This window comes from Lissotriton vulgaris, chromosome 11, assembly GCF_964263255.1.
Source record: "Lissotriton vulgaris chromosome 11, aLisVul1.2, whole genome shotgun sequence".
Classification (NCBI taxonomy): domain Eukaryota; kingdom Metazoa; phylum Chordata; class Amphibia; order Caudata; family Salamandridae; genus Lissotriton; species Lissotriton vulgaris.
In genome coordinates, this window is record NC_141699.1 from 7,414,154 (window position 1) to 7,439,063 (window position 24,910).

Below are 24,910 nucleotides of genomic sequence, written 5' to 3' on the forward strand. Positions count from 1 at the left end.
ACATTTAAAACATTTTTCTCATCGGACACTTGTGCTGCACACTATTAGTTCCAATGTCTGATTTTTCCCACGACTCTTCAAGTTCACGTCTTCTCAGCAGTTTTCCTTTTTTTCATAAACTGTTTATTTCTGGGAAAAATCAGACATCTGGTGACCTGAAGGCTGCTGGCTACCGTCTTCCTATTTTTTCTGGGTAGCATGATTAACCACATTTTTTTTTTTACAAACTCTTAGACAACACTCGTGCACCGAGGTCTTGCACAATGTTGCTGGTCCGCTGATGTGTAGCACTGAACAGGAGCCACCACCGGCCACAGATTGGCAAACCAGGCCACAGAGACCAGCCACCGGGGGCCAAAGTAAGAGCCCCACAGGTGTCGTAGGAAGAGTGGAGGGGGCCACAGAGACAGGTCGGGGGGGGGCGCTAAATTAGAGCCCACAGGGGGGCAGAGAGAAAGGGCACCAGTGGGCAAAGTGAGAGCCCTACAGGTGTCTTAGGAAGAGTGGAGGGGGCCACAGAGACAGGTCGGGGGGAGGGGGGGGGGGCTAAATTAGAGCCCACAGGGGGCCAGAGAGAAAGGACACCAGGGGGCAAAGTGAGAGCCCAACAGGTGGCAGAGGAAGAGTGGAGGGGCATGGGCCGTGATGATGCTCGGATCAGGTGCACTGTAGAATAAATACTGCTCAGCCCTTCCCTCTGGGCACGACAGTGACCATTCTGTAGGGAGGGGGCTGGCAAGCCATGCCCCCCTCCCTCCTACCTCCAAAAAGAGCGCACAAGCCGAGCAGTCAGATGCTAGCACTGCTCCAGCGCAGAACCTATCTCACAGTAATGTTTTTAGGGCCAAATATGCATGCTTGCCCGGTATAACCCACCGCAGTAGCCTTAAAAACAAAAGGCGAATATGCCAAGCTGCCTTTGTGCTCCAGTGCCATACAGCCCTCGAACCCCCGCTGCGGGTGTCGATGCCAGGCGGGTCAGTGGACGTACATCCCTTGTACCCGATGGCTTCAGGGGGGCAGGGGACACGGGCGTGAGAAGCCTGGGTCCTGAATCCCACACTCCCGCTGAGGAATAGCATACCGGATTTGCTTCTACAAACCAGCGTGCAGTTGTCCCCTTTGCCACAAGGGTTGCTTGGTTGGCCTTGGGGTGAGATCAACAATTAATTCCCCTTACGGAATGGTGTGGTCTCCTGTAGCTAGTATAGTAAAGCCCGTCATACGTCTAGGGGATGAAGGCTGCTTTCTAGTCGTGTTTGTGGATTTTTGAAGAGGACTGCTAGCTGAATGCTTTGATTCAGGTTTGGATTTGCTAACTACCTCAGGTACGAATTGAGGGTTTGTCCTAAGCATAACCTGGTCCTTGCGGATTTTCATATAAGGTTCCTCAATCGTTAATGTCTGTAGTTCATTTACGCTCCATAGAGATGTGATAGCTATTAAGAAGGCAGTCTGTATGTGATGTATCCGAGCACTGCTTTGTTCATGGGTTCAAACAGTTCTGTCATTAGCTGGGTTAGACCTGCGTTTAAGCTCCACATCGCCTTTTTTGGGGTGCACTCCATTTGGAACCTTCCAGGAATCTTTTGAGGACTGTGATTTTATTTTTTGTTTTTACATGAATCTCCCCTGGTGTAGCTACAATCGCTGCCAGGTGCACCTGGAGTAGTTTATCTTGCTGTCTAGCAAGTGCGTAAGATATAGGAGAGCCGTTTCCTGTATGGATATCAAATGTAGGGTATTGTTCTCCGTTCATCATATGATGTACAGTTTCCACTTAGCTGCGTAGCATTGGCTTGTGGTTGGTTTTCCTGCCTCCTTTATAATCTCCATTCTTCTTTGCGGTAAGTTTAAATGTCTGAACTCTATGTATTCAGGCGCCAGGATGCTAGGCTGAGTGTAGCTGGTGAAATAATGGACCACTCTGCATTTTGAGAAGGTCCTTCTCTGCCTCGATTCTGATCCTCTGTCCCTTGGACAGTTCAAGTAGACTTGAGTACCAGGTTTGCTTTGCCCATTGAGGAGCTATGAGAATTAGGTCTGTTCCTGGTTGACTGGCTTTTTACGGTTCCCTTTGTAGCAGAGGAATTGGAAGAAAAGCATGTGCAAATGTCTGTGACAAGTTTAGAGACAGGGCACTCCCTTTTGATAGGTGGTGTTGAAACCTGGAGGCATTTTTTGTTCTCCACTGTTGCGAACAGGTCTGTTTCTGGTGACCCCGGAGGCTGAAGTCCCTTTGCAGTCTCCAATGCTTTATCTCCCATGAGCTGCTGCTCTGCCTGCTGAGCTGATCCACAGGTTGATTCTCCTTGTATTTATAAACCACGGGGTGTGCTGTTCTTAACAGTGGGAAAGAAGGGGGGGCAGGGCAGCCAGACAAAAGCAGATCACGTGAAAAATACAAACAGCCGTCTTTAGAGAACGCATCCTTTCCTAGATAACCAGGGAGCCTGGAGGGCTGGGGAGGGCAGTCGGCCGCACTCTCTATCTTAGGTCTGGAATGTTGGCTGTCGTTTCAAGGGAGCGCCTCGCCGGGACCTCTCAGCCCCAGAGACTCGAAGGGGGGCAAAGTAGAGCGAAAGTAGTGCCTGGCATGTCCGCGCAGACCGAGCCACGTCATCTGGCTGGGGGGCGCGGCACCCCTGGCATGCACCCCTGGAACGCCGGGACAGGCCGAGCTGCCCGCAGACTGCCCCGCAAGGCACAGACGCGGCTGGAGCTCCGCTCAGAGGAAGAGGTGAGAAGGTAACCAGGAGCCGGAGGGCAGAGCCGTGCGGGGACGGGGAGGCTGGAGAGGAAGAGCATCAGGGCTCGAGTCGGGGTACCACGCGGGTGGACGGCATCCCCCACTTATTTTTACGTGGGGGGTGGGGGAGGGGGCGCTGTGGGGGCATTAGGATGAGTGAGGGGGGGGGGGTTACTTCGGCCAGGGGTAAACCAAAGGTGAGTCGCCCTCTTTCTAACGTCTCAGTGATGATTCACATCTGTCTTCCGAAACAGTCTCTCGCGCGCATATAGGGGGGGGGGGGGGGGGGGGGGGGGGGGAAAGGGGGCGGAGAAATCAGATATAATAGAGGAAGGGAGCGCAGCGGGTACCGAGGTGGAGGACAACAGGACAATGTTCAGCAGAAGCCTGGGGGTTCTGCAGCAGGCGAAGGATGTAACTAGGCATGTAGTGCATTAACTGACCCGGGTCTAACCCATCACTCACCAGGCGCTGCGGTTCAGCTGGGAGCACAGCAAGTGTGCCTGGATCGAGCTTTGAGCATGAGAAGCGCTACACGCCACTCTCTCAGGCATCTTCTGTCTGTGAGGGTTCTGCTTCCTCTAGTGTTAAGGGGAGGCGAGGGCAGATATGTACCCCATCAGTACACCCACGAAACACCCACACGTGGTTATTGTATTTTTTTTTTGTTCAGTAATTGCAATTAAAAAAGAAGGCACAAATGGCAAAGTGACATTCAGTGTTAGTCACCTCTCGACTTGGCCACCCAGATAAGCTCGGATGTAACTTGACCTGACGGGCGTTAATGGGGTCTCCTCACGTCCCCACAGCAAAGATGTAATGTTAATTAGGAATTATGTAAAGCACAAAATACACACTTGAGTTAGTCTCTTGGTGCGAAAAAGTGAAAAAAGCACCGATGCTTACAAAGCAGCAGAAAAGGGTGTAAAATGTAAAAAGCCAAGGTGTGCTTCCGTGCTGGGCGGTCCCTCGCACCATACATCGATGATACCTTCCCACCGCCAGGTGCACGGTAGGAGGATACTGCGTCTTCTGACCGCTCCATAGGTCACTGGTCCTGGCAATACTTATGGCTGACCCTGGTTAATGAAGAGGGTTACTGTGAAATGCGTTACTTACCTGTAACAGCAGTTATCCAGTATTGGTGTCTTTCATAGATTCACATGCCTGAATCATTCCCCCTCGTCGAGACGGGAGCCTCCGGTACATAAAAAAGTAATGTCCTATAGACATACATAGAGAAAATAGGCCTAAGGGCCTCCCCTTAGTAGCCTTTCTTTGTCCTTATGTAAAAAGGACCAAACTCTCACAGTCAGCCAATCAGCTCCGACCTCCCTCTAGAACCTTCCTGGGAGGAGCCCCAGTCCCTCAGATTTTCGTACGCACCCAGCTAGGTTGGCGTAATATTGTTAGAGAGGGATGTGAGTCCTTCCAGGGGAGGCGGGAGGGTTGCATGTGAATCTATGAAAGACACCAATACTGGATAACTGCTGTTACAGGTAAGTAACGCATTTCTTATCCAGTATTTGGGGTGTCTTTCATAGATTCACATGCCTGAATCAGAGTAGCTAGCAATCAGATATGCACATGTGTGATATAAAGTCGCTTCTGCAGACATGTTAGACAATGCACATATTATCATATTATCATATAACATGGGGACAGCATAATTGGAACATCACAAGAGCAAAGAATGTGCATACCTGGATGGCGGGATGTAGGAAGGCTCACCTCACTGAAAGAGATGGCGAAGCAACGCCTGGCCCACTGCCGCATCCTTCTGAAGTTCGATATCCAGGCAGTAGTGTCTGGAGAAAGTGTGCGGTGACTTCCAGGTCGCCGCTCTGCATATGTCCAAGATTGGCACCCCAGCGAACAGTGCTGCTGACGTGGACATCGCTCTGGTGGAATGAGCAGTAACATGATCAGTCAAAGGCCGTCTGGCCTTGTCGTGGCAGAATGCAATCGCCGAGGAGATCCATCTCGAGATGCTTTGCTTCGTAAGAGGCAGGCCCATTCTTGGTCTGCTGTATGCCACGAACAGTTGTGAAGACTTCCTGAGAGCCTTAGTTTTATCAAGGTAGAACTTTAGGCATCTCTTGAGATCCAAAGAATGCAGTGCTCTTTCTGCTGCTGTGGAAGGGTTCGCAAAGAAGGACCTAAGGACAATTGGTTCATTGAGATGAAAGTCCGAAGGCACCTTTGGTATGAATTTAGGGTTCGGTCTCAGCACCACCATGTCCTGTCTGAACTGCATATATGGTTCCTGAATGGGCAAAGCTTGTAGCTCGCTAACTCTCCTGGCCGATGTTAAAGCGAGCAAGAGCGCCGTTTTTCAGGAGATGTATTTGATAGATGGTCTATGAATGGGTTCAAACGGATGTCTCATGAGTTGGTTGAGTACCAGATTCAGTTGCCATGTCGGAGGGACTTTCCGAGGCCTCGGAAAGGATCTGTAGAGCCCTTTCAGGAATTGCTTGACCAGCCTACTTGACCACAGAGAAGGTCCTGTGAAAGTTCTGGTGAACCTAGAGATAGCTGCCAGGTGAACCTTAATGGATGCATGTGCCAGTCCTGACTGTGCCAAATGTAGGAGGTATGGTAATATCTGTTCAGGGGTGACCGCGAGTGGTCGCAGGCCCTGGTCTGAACACCAAATGCAGAACCTTTTCCACTTGAGAGAGTAGGTTTTGTTTGTACTGTCCGCTCTCGCTTTTGCCAGGACATCTCTGCAGTCCTGTGCGATATTTGGGTCACAGAACTCTCTGTGCTCAGGAGCCAGGCCGATAACTTGAGCGATTGGAGGTTCGGGTGCTGTACCTGTCCGTTGGACATCGTTATGAGGTTCGGGTGCTGCCTCAGACGAATCGGTGATCTGATGGAGAGTCGAAGCAGATCCGAGAACCAGTGTTACCTCGGCCAGAACGGGGCAATCAGGATCAGGGTACAGGGCTCCGCCTTCATCTTCCTGAGGAGCCTCGGGATCATCGGAAACGGAGGAAAAGCGTACGCAAACACGCTGAACCAACCGATGGAAAAAGCATTTCCCAGTGACCCTTGTTGGGGATGCCAGCTTGCGTAGTTTGGGCATTTGGCGTTCTCCCTGGTGGCAAACAGGTCGATTCGTGGGACTCCCCATTGAGAGAAGATGTGAGCTAGAGCGTTGTCGCTCAGTTCCCACTCGTGGGAGAGGGATCTTTGTCTGCTCAGGGCGTCCGCGATGGTATTGTCTTTTCCGGGTACATAGTCCGCTTTGAGCGGGATTCCGTGTAGCACCAGCCAGTTCCAGATTTTCTGCGATTCGCGCGATAGAGAGAGCGAATGCGTTCCCCCCTGTTTGTTGAGATAGTGCATCGTCGCGGTGTTGTCTGTTTTGACGAGCACTGGGGAGTTCTGGATGCGTGGTAGGAAGGCCTGTAGAGCAAGATATACAGCCCTCAGCTCCAAAAGGTTTATATGGAGCAGCTTTTCTTGAGCGTCCCACTTGCCGCTGATCCGAAGGTCCTGGAGAACAGCGCCCCATCCTTCCAGGGAGGCGTCCGTGGTGATCACCAGAGGTGTCGCCGGAAGGAGAAACTGCAATCCTATGGTTAGATTTTTGCGACGCCTCCACCATTCTAGACCCCTGGAAATTTTTGGTGTTATCCTTACAATGTCTTCGAAAGAGCCAGTACTTTGAGTCCATTGGCTCGTGAGAGCTTCCTGCAACGGGCGCATCCTGAGTCTGCAGTGAGGGATGAGGAGTATACAGGAAGACATCATTCTCAGGAGGGATGTGTAAGTCCGGACTTTGAGGTGTGTCTTTGTTGCCACAGCCGTGGCCAGAGACAATATCTTGTCCGTCCTTTACTTCGAGGGGAAGGCTCTTGCGCACTCCGTGCCCAAGGTAGCCCCGAGGAAGGTGATTTTTGTCGTAGGGATGATGCAGGACTTTTTGAGATTGAGGGTCAATCCCAGCCTCTGAAAAAGATTAGTGCAGGCGCTGGAGGATTCGGCCGCGCCTTCGGGTGAGGGTGCTTTCACCAGCCAGTCGTCTAGGTAGGGGAATACTTGGTGACCCAGCTGACGCAGAAAAGCCGCCACCGGAGCAAGGCACTTTGTGAAAATCCGCGGTGCGGATTTGAGGCCGAACGGCAGGACTTTGAACTGATAATGTCGGCCTGCAACCTCGAACCTCAGGAATTTTCTGTGACGCTTGAGGATGGGGATGTGGTAGTAAGCATCCTGGAAATCCAAGGATGTCATGAAATCTCCTTTTTCCAGAGTGCCCAGGATTTCTTGGATCGTCACCATCCTGAACGATTGGCTCCGCAGGAAAGCGTTGAGCGCCAGGAGGTCTAGAATGGGCCTCCACTTGTTCTCCTTCTGTCGAACAAGAAAGAAGTGGGAATAAAACCCCTTCCCCTTTAAGGATGCTGGAACTCGTTCGATTGCTCCTTTCTGTAGCATGACAGAAAGTTCCTGGAGAAGCAGGCGTAGGTGTTTGTGCGTCCGCCTTTGGGGAGGTGTATTGGTATTGGGAGGGATGTTGGTGAATTCGAGAGAATGGCCGAATCGTATCATCTGGAGAACCCACCGGTCCATGGTGATGTGTTGTCAATTGGTGAGGAAATGGGTCATTTTTCCTCCAATTTGAAAGGATGGAGAGGGTGGTAGGACTGGCTGGAGTAATCGGTCACTGGCGGCCGCCAGTGCCCCTCTTGGGATTTTTGCCACTGAAGTTAGATCTTCCGTATGAAGATTGACGACCTTGTTGTTGCTTGTGCTGGTATTGATTTTTGTTATTGTAGGAATATGAGGACCTGTTCTGATAGGAACCCCGATAAGAGGACTGACCTCTGGATCGGTTGCCTCGAAAGGACTGGTTTCGGGACTGCAAAGTGCCCAGTGCCCTGGCAGTATCGGTGTCCTTCTTTATGGTCTGCAGTGCCTCGTCTATCTTGTCCCCGAAAAGATGCTGGCCGTCGAAGGGCATGTCCAGCACCTTCGATTGCACCTCCTGGCGGAACGACGTCGCTTTTAGCCACCCATGACGGCGCAGAACAGCAGCTTCAGCAAGCTGACGGAAGCCAGTCATGGCTGCATCAATAGCACAGTCAATTATTTCCGCAGCTGAAGTTTGACCTTCCACCAGGAGAGCCTTGACTTCACCCTGGACTGCGTCAGGCAGTTCCTTTACGTAAGGGGCTATGTCCTCCCAGAGTTGGCGATTGTAACGACCCAACAAAGCAATGGAGTTGGCCACCTTGATGGTCATGGCCGATGTTGTTGTGAATCTTTTTCCGATCGTGTCAAGCTTCCTGCCTTCTTTGTCTGGAGGAGCAGACAGCGGGGAGGAAGGGCTGCGGGAGTTCTTCTGGGCCGCCTGCGTAACCACCGAATCAGGTTTGGGGTGTCCATTGAGGCAAGCCGCCGCTGTAACTGGGGCTTTGTATTTCTTGTCCAGGCGTGGAACAACCGCGGGTACAGAAGCGGGTGTCAGCATCAATTTCTTGCCTTGCTCCCACAAGAACTCTATTATTGGAATAGATTTAGTCGACTTTTGCGTCTGCTCTTTGAAATCGTGCAAGAAGCATTCCGTTTCAGTTGACTCCACGACCATATGGAATCTCTTCGCCGCCCTTTCCACAAGTTTGTGGAAGCCGCCAATGTCCACAGGCGGTGAGTCCGCTTGGCATGGTTGTGGTGAAGCTGGGGATGGCGCCACATACTCATTCTCCTCATCCTGGTCCGAGTGGACCTCCTGGACCTCTCCTTCTTCCAATTCCTCCTCATCCTCATCTTCGTCTGAGGAGTCCACCACCTGAGGTTGGACCTTGTCACGGTGGGTTTGAGGGAGAGGTTGAGACTGTTTTGGGGCGGACGCTGGTGTATGTACCATAGGTGTCTGATTCCCACTGTCCGCCTCCGGGAAGCGTTGCTTGTAATCTTGTACAAGGAACCGCAGGTCATTGACCAGAGTCGCCGGTAGGCATATCATGGGGGTGACCTCCGTGCGGACACTAGTGTGGACGGAGTGTTCCTGATAAGTGAACTCCTCCTGCTCCTCATCAGTGCTTTGGCATTTGACATTAAGGTCCGAGATAGAAGTAGCGGGACCCAGGTGGTCATCCTCTTCAGATTCTTCACTTTGGAAGATTTCCTGAGGTGGCTGCATTTCCACTTTGCTCGGAGACGTTGTTTCCGGGGTAATTTGCAGTTTGGTAGTCTTGCCAGACGTAGCATTTAATCCTGTCGTCGTCGAGGGTGTCGTTGACGGTGGTAGCGTGAGGGCCGACACTTCCACAAGTCTGGATTTTTTCCATGGCTCAGACAGTGCCATCTTCGACGACGAGTCTTCCGTCGACGGTGTCTTCGTCGGTGTCCTCGTCGACGGTACCTTGGTCGTCGACGACTACTTCGACGTCGATGTTGTCGTCGTCGGTGCACTCTTCGACGGCGAGCCAGTCGTCGACATCTTCGTCGACGGTGTCTTCGTAGTCGGCGTGTTCGTCGTCGACTCCCTCGTCGACGTCTTCGTCGTCGACGGTGGGTTCTTTAGCAACGTCTTCGACGACGATGGGCTCGTCAACGATGCCGTCGTCGTCGGTGTAGTCCTCGTCGTCGACAAGGTCTTCGTCGTCGACGACGATTTCAGTAGTATAACAGAGGAAACAGGTCTACCTGATGACGAGGATGTAGTCGTCGTCGACGCTGAAGGCGACGTCGCTGATGTCGTCGACACAGTGGTTGTGACTGAGTTAGTCCTCTGGGCATGTCTGGTAGATGACGGAGCAGGGTTTTTAAAGGTTTGATCGTCCCGAACAGACACTGAGGATGTCGTAGATCTTGCCTCTGAAGACTTCTTGTGTGCCTTCTTAGGAGGAGTGTCTGAGGGGCCAGGGGAAGTTACCCTAGGCCTCTTTTTAGAGACTTCTGAGGACTTGGAAACACTGCCCTCAGATGATTCCAGACTGTCTCTGTCCTTAAGCCTGTCGAGCCAGATGAGAAGGCGACCTTCCCTGGCCCTCACGGTCTTTTTAGGGAAAGACCTACATATTCTGCATTTGTCCGAGACGTGGTCCGGGTAAAGGCAATATAAGCACAGGTCATGCTTATCATCCACATGGATCCTTTTCTTCCCACATGAAGAGCAGGCCCTGAAAAGGGCTTTCTTCTGTGATTCAGACACGGAAGAAAGCAGTGGAAATAAAACACTTACTGCAAAAACAGTGTAGTGAAGTAATCCTTGAAGAGTTGAGATTGAAGAATCACCTTCAAAGAAAGTTAGATGATTTTGAAGGAATCCTGAGGAGAGCTCAGGCTGGAGACTCCCTAGCACAACGTGCAGTAGAAAATCTGAGGGACTGAGGCTCCTCCCAGGAAGGTTCTAGAGGGAGGTCGGAGCTGATTGGCTGACTGTGAGAGTTTGGTCCTTTTTACATAAGGACAAAGAAAGGCTACTAAGGGGAGGCCCTTAGGCCTATTTTCTCTATGTATGTCTATAGGACATTACTTTTTTATGTACCGGAGGCTCCCGTCTTGACGACGGGGAATGATTCAGGCATGTGAATCTATGAAAGACACCCCAAATACTGGATAACCAAGTGTTCACTGGCAAACACAAAAAGATGCTGGACAGAGCGCTGAAACTTTTCAGACACTCACCCCCTGTCACAGATCTGGGTTGAATCCATCATCATTCTTTAGCTCACCCTACCACAGTTCGGACACAGCCATATGCAAATCAGTCTTGACCCTGTGCCTCATGGGGACAGTCCAGCCCGAATTGCCAAGCCAGGTCTTCCCTGAATCGGAAACAAGCATCCTGGGACCAGTTTCGGGCTAACAGCCCTCATAAGCCAGGCTAGCTTGAATCCAGTGGTAAAGTGAGCAAGGGACCCCATCTGGGCATACCCTGCAAACTTAGGGCAAACAAAGCAAGCACAAGGAGATGGACGGAGCGCTGAAACTTTTCAGACACTCACCCCCAGTCACAGATCTGGGGTGAATCCATAATCGTTTTTTAGCTCACCCCAGTTCAGACCCAGCCATATGCAAATCAGTCTTGATCCCAAGGGTCTGGCCGTAGCTCGAGAATCCTCGTAGCCCTTCTCTTATTTGATCTCACGATTGAGCCCTTGGCCTGCATGGTTCGTGACCATCCCAACATACAGGGATTCAAGGTAGCGGACACTGGCACAGAGGAGGAAAGGGTCATGCTTTATGCGGAGGACATCCTTCTCTATAACACAGAGCCCACAATAAAGTTCCCGGTTGTCTTCTGGACCCTTGAAACGTATGGTAACTGCTCTGGGTATAAAATAAACTGGGGAAAGTCAGTGCCTTGCCACCCGTATGGCTCCATTGGCCCGACTGCTCTCCCTTGTAGACTAAAAGTGGAGACGGGGAGTTTAAGAATACCTTGGAATCTACGTGACCCCGCATAGGGAGCTGTGCTTGACCAGAAACTTGGGACGGGTAATACAGAATTTTCAGGAAGATGCGGAGTGCTGAAGTGGGCGACCCCTAAGGATTAAGAGGAGAGCAGCCATCTTCAAAACGATCACGCTTCCCAAACTCCTTGATGTCTCCAGAACACTATTCTAAAATCCCAGGGACGATGTTCACAAAAAAAGATATGGATTTGAGCCCAATTATGAAATAAGGGGCACCCCAGAATAGCACTAAAGATGCTGCAGTGCAGTGCTGCATCTTTACGGGAGAGGAGGACAGGAATGGAGATGTATACAATAGTGGAGAAGGTCACCTACAAAAGTAGGGGGTATCCACGACAGTTTTTCAAAGTCTGGGATAATTGGATCAAATAGGACTTGGTCCTCACTGATGGCAAGGCCAGGCCTACACTTTGACAAGCTCAACGTTCATACAGTAATGTCACTATGATTCATTTTGTACTGAATCTTTTGCCGGAAGCCCTACAATGGGTGTGGATATGGTGATTGTTAGAACTGGCTATTTCTGGTAGGCTAAGGCTGACGCCAAAGCCAGGCAGAAACAACCATTCTAGTCAGGGCAAGGAAGTCACACGCCAAGATAACCTCTGCTCACCCCCTTGGTAGCTTGGCACAAGCAGTAAGGCTAAACTCGGAGGCAATGTGTAAAGCATTTGCGTCAGCGCACAGCAGCAACAACATCCTAGGCACACCACAAAGAGACTCCACACAAGGTTATTATAAAAATAACTTTTGTATTGTAAAAACATATCAGATAAAATCACACATATACATTGTGCCAACTGGCACGGGCAATATTCACAGGGATTATGTACACCAGACAGGGCCACATGGGCGCCTGTCAGAATTAGATATAGTACTTCTAGATAAAATGTAGAGTATAAAATCACTTCTAGAATAAAGAATGAATGTAACATAAAATAATAATCAAAGATAACAACCAGTAACCACTGGTAACAGAGGTGCAGCGCATGGAAAGAAAGACACAATGCATAAACCTACACATTCAGAGGTGCCAGAACAGAAGTCAATAGCGCAAACTAAACACACAGTAGGCAATTACTATTAAAACCATAGAAATCACATTGCACATGACTTACATAAGCCACCACCTGTGGCAGTCCCTAGGCCAACTGGCCTTGTGGGGCAAAGATGCCCTGAGTCCAAAGTCAGGGTGCGCTGCCATGCAGCGCCAGGTTCAAAAGTACCAAAAGCCTAAACGTGGCAGCTGCCCACAAAGTGCTGGGCAACTGGGGATCAAAAAGTTGTGGCAGGGCTCTCAGTAGCCCCTAGAACAAATCTGCGCCACCTGAGCCACACAGGCTCTAAAACAAACACTGCGCACGTTGGAGCCTCTCAGGCTCTGGCCAACACTGGTCAAACGTTGGAGCCATACTGGCTCTAAAGCAACATGCCCCCTGGAGCCTCCCTGGACTCTCCAAGCGTTGGGGTGACCCACTGCCAACCGGGGCCGCCCTTGAAGCCCTCGTGGCTTTAGACACAACTGGGCCCTCTGGGGACGGGCAACGACAATATGCCCCGAGCCCTCTTGCTCTTCTGCCCCCTCGTTGGAGCCATCTGGGCCCGAGGAGAATGGTGGGGCGACCCACTGCCATTCTGGGGCCGCCCTAACTACCCTGAACATCCTGGGTAGTGCACTGGTGCCATCATGTGCCCCTACGGAGCCTCTCGGGGCTCTCAAATAATGCCCCCAGAGCAGTCTCAGGCTCTACACACCGTTGGGGCGGCCCGCTGCCATCCGGGGCCGCCCTGAAGCAGTGCCTCTAAACCGGCACCAACACGAAGCCTCCACTCACCGTCAGCGACATCACGGAGCCCCCCCCAGCCCTCTTGACTCACCGGGCTGCTCTCGGCGGGGGCTCCTCTTCGCCCGGTCTCCCTCCCTGGGACCGGGTCACTTCACCGGCAGCGGGCGGGGCTCTCCTTCGCTCGCGGTGGGGGCAGGCACCGACAATGTGCCTCGCGCCCCCGCCGCAAGTCTCCGCCTGCCGCTCCTCTCCTCACTCGGGGCTCCCTCTGCACACGGGAGCCCCAGAGGCCGGCCACACTCGTCCTCTCTTCCCTTTTGCGCGGCGGGGGCAGGCACCGACAATGTGCCTCGCGCCCCCTCCGCTACCGCTCCTCCAGGCGCGCCTCTTCCTCCTTCTCCGGGCTCCCTCAGGTCAGAGGAGCCCCGTAACGGCCGCCGTGCTTCTCTTCTTCCTTCCCCGGGCTCGCGGTCGCCATTCCTCGGCACCCGGGCTGCGGGGGCGGGACTTCCGGCCGGCCGCGCTGCAATTGGCCGGCCGCGCTGCAATTGGCCGGCCGGCCGAGCACTTCCGGGTCGCCGCGGGCAGCGCGGCGGCCCGATTCAGGCAGGCAGGCGGCCAGGCATTAGAAATATCGGCGTGGGCAGCCGAAGTTTGAATAAAGTTAAAAATAAGCGAGGTGGGCACTCGCAAAGTAAATAAAGCGCTCCCAGCGCTACATGACGATCCACAGCGCTCCCAGGAGCAGGAATAAAGCGCTCTTAAGCGCTAAAGGAAATTTAAAGCGCTCCCAGCGCTAAGAAGGACAAATACAGCGCTCCCAAGCGCTACAGCACAGAAAAAGCACTTCCAGGTGCTTAGGGGGGCAGAAAGTCCAGCAAAGTCCCCCCCCTCAGCCCAGGCAAGGCAGAGGGGTCCCCCCAGAAGTCCTCCAGGCATCCAGGGGCTGGGCAGCGCCCGCCCCTGGTCGATTCAAGTCAGAAACAAGAACCTTTTGGAAGGGGACACAGCCCCTTCTTATACACAGAAAAGTCTTTGAAGTCCTTGGAAGTCCTTTGAAGCAGGCAGTGTGAGAACCAGCCAGAACTGGTTACAGGGAAGTCCCTTCAGTATCAGGGACAGAGGTGTCAGTCGCCCAGCGGGAGGTGGAGCCAGCTTTGTAGTTAGGCAGGCACAGCCCTTCACTATCAGGTGCCATCTCCTCCCACTTCCCTGGCAGCAGATGCTGCCTTTCATCCATGGGCTGACTCAGACAACCATTTGGGCTCTCCATCCCCTGTCATCCTCAAACCAGACAGTCAATCCACAAGCAGGCCCAGGCACTCTGGGCCAGGCTCACCAGCCAATCACACGCCAGCAACAACTTACACAAATATGCCAACTTCCAAAAGTAGTACTTCTAGACTAGACACAGTCATGCCGCATATATCATTTTGCAGCATTCATTCTCACGAGTTCATACATACCAAACTCGCCCCTGCACTCCCCACACATCAGGAACTACCATGGGCATACATATTCCCCATTCATTCCTATGGGAGGGCAGGTCACTCACCATACATACACAGAGAGCTCCTGCACTTTACACTGTACCACAGTGAAAAAGTGCGCAGAGGCCTAAAATCACCAACACCAGGTTCCATAAACAGGCTAGGAAAAAGCAAAAAGTCTAGGGGTGAACCTGCCCAACGGGCCGGGTCCAACAGTGATGCTGTAATATCTTACCTCCCTCTGGTGTTTATTACTGTTACTGGTTCGCGCCACACTATGTTGTTTGAACTTATAAACAAAATAAACACATTTCATAAAAAAGAAAAGGTCGTAGGTGCAGCTCTGACCTGCTCAGTTAAGTACTAGAAGACTGCATCATAACCTCCAGCATCTCCTGCCTCTCACATTACCTCTTGCACTCTACCAGTGGAAAAGACAAGGCTGCCTCATCTCCAAGGCTCGTGCCTCTGATATCTCCTACCTTTCACACTTTCACCTTTTGTCCGTTCGATTGGTCAAGTGCATGAGGACTGCATCATGTACGCTACTCGGGCCTCCAGTATTTCCGGTCTCTCACAATACCTCTTGTCTGTTTGACTGGTCAAGTATAGGAAAACTGACTCAAGTTCAAGGCTTGTGCCTCTGGCATCTTTTACCTCTCACACTACCGCTCGCACTGGACTAGTTAAGCAGACAAGACTGCATTGCGTCCAATGCTCGTGCCTCCAGAAGCTCCCACCTCTCACACTACCTCTTGTCCGTTCGACTGCTGAAGTGCAAGAAGACTGCATCATGTCCACTGCTTGCGCCTCCTATAGATCCCACATCACTATTTCTTGTATGTTAGACCCGTCATGTCCAAAGTACATGTCCCCGATATCTCCCATCTTTCAAACTTTCAAACTCCCTCTTGTCCATTCGACTGGCCAAGTGCAATAAGACTGCCTCTTGTCCAAGGCTCGTGCCTCCCGTATCTCCCATCTCTCACACTCCCTCTTGTGCGTTCAACCAGTCAAATGCAAGAAGACTGCCTTATGGCCAGGGCTTCTGCCTCTGGTACCTTCTATTCCTCCCACAATCCCTTGGTTTTTCAAATGGGCACGTGCCAGAGCAGTGCATGGTGGCCAAGGCTCCTGCACCTTGTTTTTGGGTTTGAAGACACCTACCTCTCACATGGTTTGGAAGCCCTGCGGCCACACAAATAACGAAACAAAATGAATGTTTGTAACAAACAACAGACTCGTGTTCTGAGCCTAACCCTCCAGCACCATTAAAAGGAGACAAAAGCCCCCAAAATGAGGAAGAGGTGTTGCGCAGCAGTCAGAACGACTGACTCTGGAGCACAGGGCTCACGGTTCGATCGGCAGCTCAGCATCATGCAACTCTGGGCAATAGCTCACTTAATCTACCCAATGGCCCCCAGCGCCATGAAACCTTAAGGGGGATATGTTTGTGCTCTACAAATATGGATTACTATAAAATGTAACTAAATATGTGTTCCTTACCTTGAAGGGGTTCTCACTCATCCCCCGGCTTCATCCTCATCTGTGCCTGCATCTGGGCGATCATCTGCTGCATTCGGCGGAGCTGGAAGAAGGCAAAGAAAAGGCAGTTATTGCCGGGCGCTCAAGTTTAGCTCAGACTTATTCACACATTAAGAAATTTGAAAAGCGTTCACGCCGTCTGTACAGTGCATAGCTGTAGGTGTCACACTACACAGTCCTCCTATCACAGCCCTGCCGGGCAGCTACCAGAAATCAAGGACATACAAACTACAGAGCAGACGGACTCACAAACCAGACACAGGATTCAAGAGTTCCTGGACCTGTCCATGTGTCTGCTGCTCTCTGAATGCATAAAAGACCCTCAGGAGGGGACATCTGAACGCCTCTCCTGCAAGAGCTGAGACGAGGAGGGTGAAGGGAGCTGAGATACTGGAACCTCTAAAAAGCAGGGCTGTTTTCTGTGTTGTTATTCAACAGTTGTCGCAACACACCAAGGAAAAGGCCAGCAGTGCTATGGGAATTACCTATGATAGATTTAACGCTAAGGCACACTAGGCGCTGTACGAACCTCTTCCATTAGGGTTAGGTCGGGGGATAGGTGGGCAGTATTTCCTGCACTGAAGGCTGGGCTGCTCTCGGCCTAACAGCCGTTAATATTTAACTAATGAGATTTTGCGTTCAGGTTGTGCCAAAAACTTGATGCAACCCCGACTCAAAATCTGAGCCTTTACTTATACATTTATTTTCAAACCCTTCCCCAGAGAAATTAGCAACAAAGAGAAATATGGAAGTAAATTAGTTCTGTTTACTTGGTGGCAAAATCTGTATTTTAAAATATCTATGGGGTTAAGGCACATGCTGCAGAGATCTTTGTGTGCCAGCTAAGTGTATTTATTGAGTTTTGTATAGTGCAAACTTGACCCGAAGGTATTAGAGCGCTTCACAGAGTTTGCATAGCAGCAATTACAAGGAATAACATTAGGAATAAATATATGGTGAAAGCGTATACACAAAATATGTGGAAGACATCAGTATATGTTATTATTATTAAATTAGTTTTTTCATGCGCGCAGCTACCCAAAAAGGGTTTCCCGGCGCCTAGCACACAAATTGCTAGAAAAGGAGCAGTCAAGAACCATTTGCTACTAAAAGAGCCAAGTTTTAAGATTTCTTCAAAAGCTGAGATAGGACTGGTCATTCTTCAAGGACACCGGAAGAGAATTCCAGATTTTGGGGCCAAGACAAGAAAAGGGATGGCCTCCCATTCTTGTAAGTTTAAATCTGGGAATCACGAAGTCTCCGTGGGCAGTAGAGCACAGGGGACGAGAAGGAATGTAAGGATGGATGAGCGCTTGCAGATACGCTGGAGCCACGCCTTTTTTGATTTTAAAGATGTAACAGAGGGTTTTAAATTTAATTCTTTGATCAATTCGAAGCCAGTGAAGGTGACGTATATATGGCAAGATGGAAGCCTGACTAGGAACTTGACAAAGAAGGCATACTGCAGAGTTCTGAACTACCTGTAGCTTTCTCAATACCGTTTGGCAGCTACAGAGATAGAGAACATTGCTGTAATCGAGGCAAGAGGTGATGAGTGCTTGGACTACCATACGTTGGGTTGAGGCAGGAAGCATCCAAATGATTTTAGGAAGCCACCTCAAGATCGTGAAACAGATGGCAGCAACACTCGCCACCTGTTGTCTCATAGAGAGACTATCATCAATAATGATGCCCAGATACGGACATGGGTGACAAGTAGGGGAAAGGAACCGATTTCCTGAGGCCAATGGCGAGGGCCCCATAGGTCCTTGTGCTTGCCCAGGATAAGGACCTCAGTCTTATCCCCATTTAACTTCAAAAAGTTAAGGCGTATCCACTCTGTCACTTGCCGTAGCGTGGTGGAAAGCCAAAAGACAATCTGCATATCATCCGCATACGAATATAGGGAAAGACCCGCCTCTTCCACAATCTCTGCCAGAGGTCTGACGTAGATGTTGAAGAGCAGGGGGCTTAAAATAGATCCCTGTGGGACTCCATGTGCTGATACGCAGATCTTAGATGATGCCTTAGCAGAAAAGACTTGAAAAGTGCGACCATCAAGGAATGAAGCAAACCAGGATAGGGCAGTGCCGTCCAGCCCAAGAGACCTAAGGGCGTTACGCAAGATGTTATGCGAAACAGTGTCGAATGCTGCACTCAAATCGAATAGAATGAGTGCCCCAGTTTACCCTTGATCTAAATGCTGGCGCAGTTTCTCAGTGACCCCAAGCAGAGCGGTTTTAGTTGAAAAGTTGGCTCTGAACCCGGATTGTGAATAATGATGAAAGCCAACTTTGTCTATGTGTTGTGTCAGTTGAGTATTGATATGTTTCTCCAAAATTTTGGAGAAAGCTGGAAGCAGAGATATAGGTCTAAAGTTAGAAGGTACAGAAGGATCTGCTCTGGCCTTTTTCAACAAAGGGATGACCATGGCTCGCTTCCACTCGGGGTGTACCAAGGCCTCCCGCATAGAGGCATTGAGAAGATCTGTAAGGACGTCTTTAGAAATGGCAGAGAGCTGACAAAGGATGTTAATAGGCAAAGGATCAAGAGGAGATCCAGATTTAATGCGGTTTAAACAATTTTGGAAAGACGCCTCTTCAAATGGGTGCCAGGAAGAAATCTTGGCTATCTGGTCACAATTACTGTGAATGTAGGGTCAAATGCAGAAGCCATACTACACAAGGAAGGGGAAGGAGCAGAGAGTGACTTGTAAATAAGTTCAACCTTCTGAATAAAGAAGTCAGCATGCAAATGCTACTTACCAGTATGCATCTGTTCTTGGCATGTAGGGCTGCTGACATTCATATCTGTGCATAGTCCGCCACCTAGTGTTGGGTCCGGATGATTGCACATTGTTGTCCTGGAAGAGTCTTCGAAGTATCACGAGATAGGTGGCTCCTCCCCTGGACTACAGTGCGCATGGGCATCGCCTCCATCCCCAGATTGTTTTTAGCCATTGGCAGAGATGGAGTGAAGAAGTGAGTGATGACCATGCTATGAGCATATGTGTGTATATGAATACATACTGCAGCTGCTACAGGCGCCGGGGAGGAGGGTGGGCGATATGAATGTCAGCAGCCCTACATGCCAAGAACAGATGCATACTGGTAAGTAGCATTTGCAGTTCGAGGCATGTGGGCTGCTGAATTCATATCTGTGCATAGAATACATAGCAGTCCCTCCATTAGCGGCGGCCGCCCGTGCCAGCTGCAGCAGTCTGAAAAAGCGTTTTTAGAACAGCCTGACCAACAGCTGCCTGTTGTTTTGAATGCACGTCTACACAGTAGTGCTTAGTGAAAGTATGAGTGGTAGACCATGTGGCTGCTCTACAGATGTCTTCTAAGGGAATGTTACCTAAGAAAGCCATAGAGGCCCCCAACTTCCTAGTGGAGTGGGTCCTCGGTGGGATAGTGAGAGTGCGCTTAGCTTTAGCGTAGCAGATCTGAATACACTTTACTATCCATCTAGCGATTCCTGCTTTGGAGATTGCATTTCCCTTGTGTTGTGTTGCAAAAGCAACAAAAAGTTGTTTGGTTTTGCGGAAATCTTTTGTCCTGTCCACATAATACATCAAGGCCCTCTTTACATCAAGGGTGTGGAGCATCCGCTCCGCCAGCGTCTCCGGGTTTTGGAAAAACACCGGCAATTCAATTGTTTGGTTTATGTGAAACTGTGAGACCACTTTGGGTAAGAACTTAGGGTTAGTGCGGAGCACCACCCTGTTAGCATGTACCTGGAAGAAAGGTTCTTGGATGGTGAGCGCCTGCAGTTCGCTAACCCTCCGTAGCGATGTGATTGCTACTAAGAACGCAACCTTCCAAGTTAAAAACTGCAGCTCACAAGAGTGTAGTGGCTCAAAGGGAGGACCCATCAGCCTTGTAAGAACCACATTGAGGTTCCATTCCGGAGCTGGTGGAGTCCTTGGTGGAATGACTCTCTTGAGTCCTTCCAGAAAAGCCTTGATAGCAGGGACCTTAAAGAGTGACAGATGCTGCCTATTCTGGAGGTATGCTGCCATAGCCGACAGGTGAATGCGGATGGAAGAGTAAGCTAGATTACAACGATACAGGTGAAAGAGGTAACATATGATGTTTTGAATGGAAGCGTCTAGCGGGTCAATGCTGTGCTCCACGCAGTAGACGACAAACCTCTTCCATTTAGCCGCATAACAAGCTCTAGTAGTGGGCTTCCTTGCCTCCCGAATGATGTTCATGCAATCGGGCGGAAGATTGAGGTAGCCAAACTCTAGGACTTCAGGAGCCAGATCGCCAGGTTGAGCTGTTGCGGATCTGGGTGCTGAATGTCGCCATGGCTCTGCGTCAGAAGGCTGGGAGTGAGATGAAGCCTTTGATGCGGTACCACGGAGAGTTCCAGAAACGTGGTGTACCATGGTTGGCGAGCCCACGTTGGAGCAACCAGGATGAGCGTCATCGAGTGTTGCCTGAGCTTGCGTGCCACCAGCGGTATCAGAGGTGCTGGGGGAAAAGCGTACGCAAATCTGCCTGACCAGTTCATCCACATCGCATTGCCCTGTGATTGGGGGTGTGGGAATCTGGCGGCGAAGCTTTGGCATTTTGCGTTCTCCTTTGTGGCGAACAGGTCTATCTCTGGATGACCCCACCTTTGGAAGTACGGTTGGAGTACTGATGGATGTATCTCCCACTCGTGCATCTGATGGCTGTGCCTGCTGAGCAGATCCGCCATTTGATTGTCCTTGCCCGGGAGATGTTCTGCCATGAGGAAGATGTTCCTCTGAATGGCCCACTTCCACATGCTCTGAGCCAGATGAGACAGCTGTGGAGAGTGTGTACCCCCCTGCTTCTGGATGTAGTACATGGCCGTCATGTTGTCCGTCCGGATCAACACAACCTTGTTGCACAGATGTACTTTGAACGCCTTTAAGGCCATGAAGATTGCCATCAGTTCCAACACATTGATGTGCATCTTCCTTTGCTGAAGTGTCCATAGTCCCTGCACAGTGTAGTGGAGTACATGCGCTCCCCATCCCTGGAGAGAGGCGTCCGTCGTCAGGATGATCTGTGGGACAGGCTCTTGGAATGGTCGGCCCTTGCAAAGGTTTTGTGGATTCCACCAATGCAGAGAGTTGTACGCCCGACCGCTCACCAACACTAGGTCTGTCAGTTGCCCATGAGCCAGAGTCCGCTGACGTGCTAGGCACTCCTGAAGCGGACGCATGTGTAGTCTCGCGTGCGGGACAATGGAGATGCAGGAGGCCATCATGCCTATCAACTGCATGAACACTTTCGCTGGAAGCGAGTGTTGGGGTCTGAATCGTTGGATCAGTGCCTGGATACTGGCGATTCTCACTGAACTCGGCTGCGCAGTGGCTGCCAGAGTGTCGATTGTCGCGCCCAGATACTGTCGCACGTGGGCGGGCTGGAGATGGGACTTTGGGTAGTTCAGAGAGAATCCCAGATCGTGCAGGAGGTGAATGGTGCGTGACACGTGGTCTACGCACTGGTGTTCCGTCTTTGCCTGAATAAGCCAGTCGTCTAGGTATGGAAAGACATGGACGTGCTGGCGACGGAGATGCGCCGCCACAGTCGCTAGGCATTTCGTAAATACTCTCGGTGCCGTGGTGACCCCGAACGGCAGGACTCTGAACTGGTAATGCTGGTCTAAGATCGTGAATCTGAGATACTTTCTGTGGGAAGGATGCAGGGGAATATGGAAATAGGCATCCTTTAGATCCAGCGTTGCTAGGAAGTCCCCCTGCTGAAGCAGGGGAAGCACCTGCTGCAGTGTGAGCATATGGAAGTGCTCCGAGTTGATGTACCAGTTCAGGGGCCTGAGGTCCAGGATCGGCCTGAGTGATCCGTCCTTTTTGGGGATCAGAAAATACAGGGAGTAAACCCCTGTTCCCCGTTCTTGCAATGGAACGAGCTCCATCGCCCCTTTTTGCAGCATGACCAGTACTTCTTGCTGCAACAAGGTCAAGTGCTCGTCGGACATAGCACGGTTTCTTGGCGGTATGTCCGGTGGAATGGACGTAAGTTCTAGACAGTACCCGTACTGGATAAGAGACCTCACCCACCTGTCCGTGGTGATGGACCTCCACGCCGGCAGGAACTGCTGGAGTCTTCCCCCGACAGGTGTTGTGTGATCGGGGGGAAGTGACAAGACGTCACTGCTTGTTGGAGGCGGTGGACCTGGAGGCATTGTTTCCACGTCCCCTGCCTTTGATATTATTGCCTCTGTAGCCACCCCTGCCCTTGTTGTTGTTATACGAGGACTGGGTGTTACCCTTGTAGTATTGCGTGGACTGGGATGCCTGGCCCCTCGAGGTGCCTCTTGAATTGGAGCGGCGAAAGGAATGACCCCGAAACTGCTGGCTTTGTAAAGCCCCCATAGACTTAGCAGTTTCGGTATCTTTTTTCATCTTTTCTAGGGAGGCATCCACCTCAGGGCCGAACAGATGGTCAGGATTCACTGTTTGACCCAGTATTGTTGTTTGTATGTCGGGTTTGAACCCCGAAATTCGAAGCCAGGCATGGCGTCTAAGTAACACGCTTGTATTGATAGCCCTGGAGGCAGTGTCTGCCACATCTAGGGCACATTTAATGGATGCATTTGTAATGAGTTTACCCTCCTGAATGAGCATCTCCCCCGCCTCCTTGTATTGGTCAGGCAAGTGTTGCAGGATGGCCTCTAATGTGTCATAATGGGCCCTATCATAACGTGCAAGCAGGGCTTGAGTGTTAGAGATCCTCCAGATGTTCGCTGCCTGTGCAGCAATGCGTTTGCCTGATGCCTCAAAGACCTTGGACTCTTTGTCTGGGGGAGGAGCATCACCAGTAGTCTGCGAATTCGCCCTCTTTCGAGCGTTGGACACCACCAGGGAGTCCAATGGTAAGTGTCCCTTAATATACGTGGGATCCGTGGGCGCCGCTTTATATTTTCTGTCGATGCGAGGATTGACCACCCGCGCCCGGGTGGGCTCCTTGAATACCTCCTGGGCATGCTTCAGCACCCCTTTAAGCATCGGTAGAGTCTTGACTTGTTTTTCGGCTACTGAGAAGGTGTCGACTAAGAAGTCCGCATCCACGGGGTCCGAGTGCAGTTCGACGTCGTGGTTCGCTGCAGCTCTCTCTATTAGGGCATTGAAGGCCACCGAGTCCTCTGTCGGGGACGTCTTTGCGGCGAAAAGTTGAGTGTCCTGACCCGACTGCGGGTCGTCTGCGTCGCCTCCCGCTGTCCAGGGCACATGCTCCTCTTCCGGATCCGAGTACGCAGGATAGGTGTACTCGTCCTCGTCCACATAAGGCGCGGGGGAATGGGCCGGCGAGTGTTCCGGGGCTTGTGGAGACAGAGGTTCCATCAGAGCCGAAGAATCCGTAGAGTACCTCTTGTTCTTGAGTGGAATCCTAAAAGGTTCCAAGGCCGGCTCCGACGTAATCTTTCGTTTGAGGAGCGACAATTTTCCGGTGTTTGCGTCGATGATCACCTCACGACGTTCCTCCACCGCAAGCGGCTGGAGCCGAAGCTTCGACACCACCAGAGCAGCTTTCGGCGTCAATACCTCCTGTGAGTGTCCACCCTGTTTCGGCGCGAAGGCCTTCGGCGTCGTCTTGGGTGGAAGGGTAAAACGAATGGGCGTTTGTTCCTTAGCAGACTTCTGCGCGGGTCGAGGCACTACAGTGTCCTGGCTGGGAACCACAGTGGACTGTTGGATCCGCTTTAGGGATTCCCCCACCTTCCTTGTAAGGGACGCCGAGGGCTGAACCGGCTCGAGCGACTCGTCGACTTCGATAGCCCGATCGCCGATAGGCCTCTTCTTCGGGGCCGACGCCCCATGGGCATGCGCACCATCGGCGTGACGCTTCTTCGAAGACGTCTTCGGGTCCGCGACCCCTTTCGGTGCCGATGCAGCCGCATCGGAGGCCTTCACCTTTGGCGCCGACCCAGAGGGCTTCGGGTCGGCCGTTTTAGCGTGGCTCTTCTGGTCGGCCATTTTGGCGTGGCTCTTCAAGTCGGCCATTTTGGGTTTCGTGGAAGTGGACGCCTCCAGAACCTTCTTCACCAACGCCCCTTTCAGTTTCGGTTTCGCATCCGAGGGTGCGAGACCAGTTGGCTTCACTTTCGGTTTCTTCATAGAAATGTCCGTGACCGGGCCCGGAGGCGGGGACGTAGGACTCATTGTTAGATCTTGGGTAAGGCCCGAAGGCGATCCCTCGACCTGGGCCGTATAACGGGGAGTAACCCCGGAGTCTTGTTGGGGATGCTCTTCCTCCGAGCTATCACCCATCGTGGGACAAGCCCGTTCGTCGTCCCCTACCTCGTCGGAGACTTCGTCGTAGGCCTCATCACCCGCGTCGCCGGTCTCTTCTTCGGACGCGGGGCCAGAGTCCGACCCTTGTACGTCGTCTTCTCCCTCAACCGATTCCTGGAAGATGTCATCAGGTGGGGGTGCCGAAGCCGACAATTGAGCCTGGAGCAGATTAGCCCGGCGAATCTTTAAAGTTTTCTTACTCCTAAATTTCGAACACGCCATGCAAGTGTCCTCACGGTGATCCGGTGACAAGCATGTATTGCACACGGGGTGCACGTCGAGGTGCGAATATTTAGAGTGACACAGCGGACACTTCTTGAATGGAGTCCGCTCCATAGCAAAGGGTGTAGTGTAGGCCCGTCCGCGTCGAAAGCACGTGGAGGGGCAGTAGGAGATCGGAGCTGAGAGTCAGTAAGAAACCCGAACGCAACTATACCGACGCCCAGCCTAAAGACCTTTTGGTCACGAGTAAAAGTAGAACAACTATCGGTTCCGATAGAGGGAACCGAAAACACATCCGAACCCGATGGCGGAAAAAAACAATCTGGGGATGGAGGCGATGCCCATGCGCACTGTAGTCCAGGGGAGGAGCCACCTATCTCGTGATA

At 51.5% G+C, this 24,910-nt stretch overlaps 1 protein-coding gene across 1 annotated transcript in view; it reads right to left on the reverse strand.

The window, feature by feature from the left end:
• The window catches only part of LOC147678877 (septin-2), a 323,184-nt gene that overhangs the window by 21,062 nt on the left and 277,212 nt on the right, over positions 1-24,910 (reverse strand). The window contains exon 12 of the mRNA XM_086942642.1: positions 15,971-16,052. Within this exon, the coding sequence (XP_086798768.1) occupies positions 15,984-16,052 (69 nt within the window). The 3' untranslated portion in view covers positions 15,971-15,983. The remainder of the gene's footprint in view (positions 1-15,970; positions 16,053-24,910) is intronic.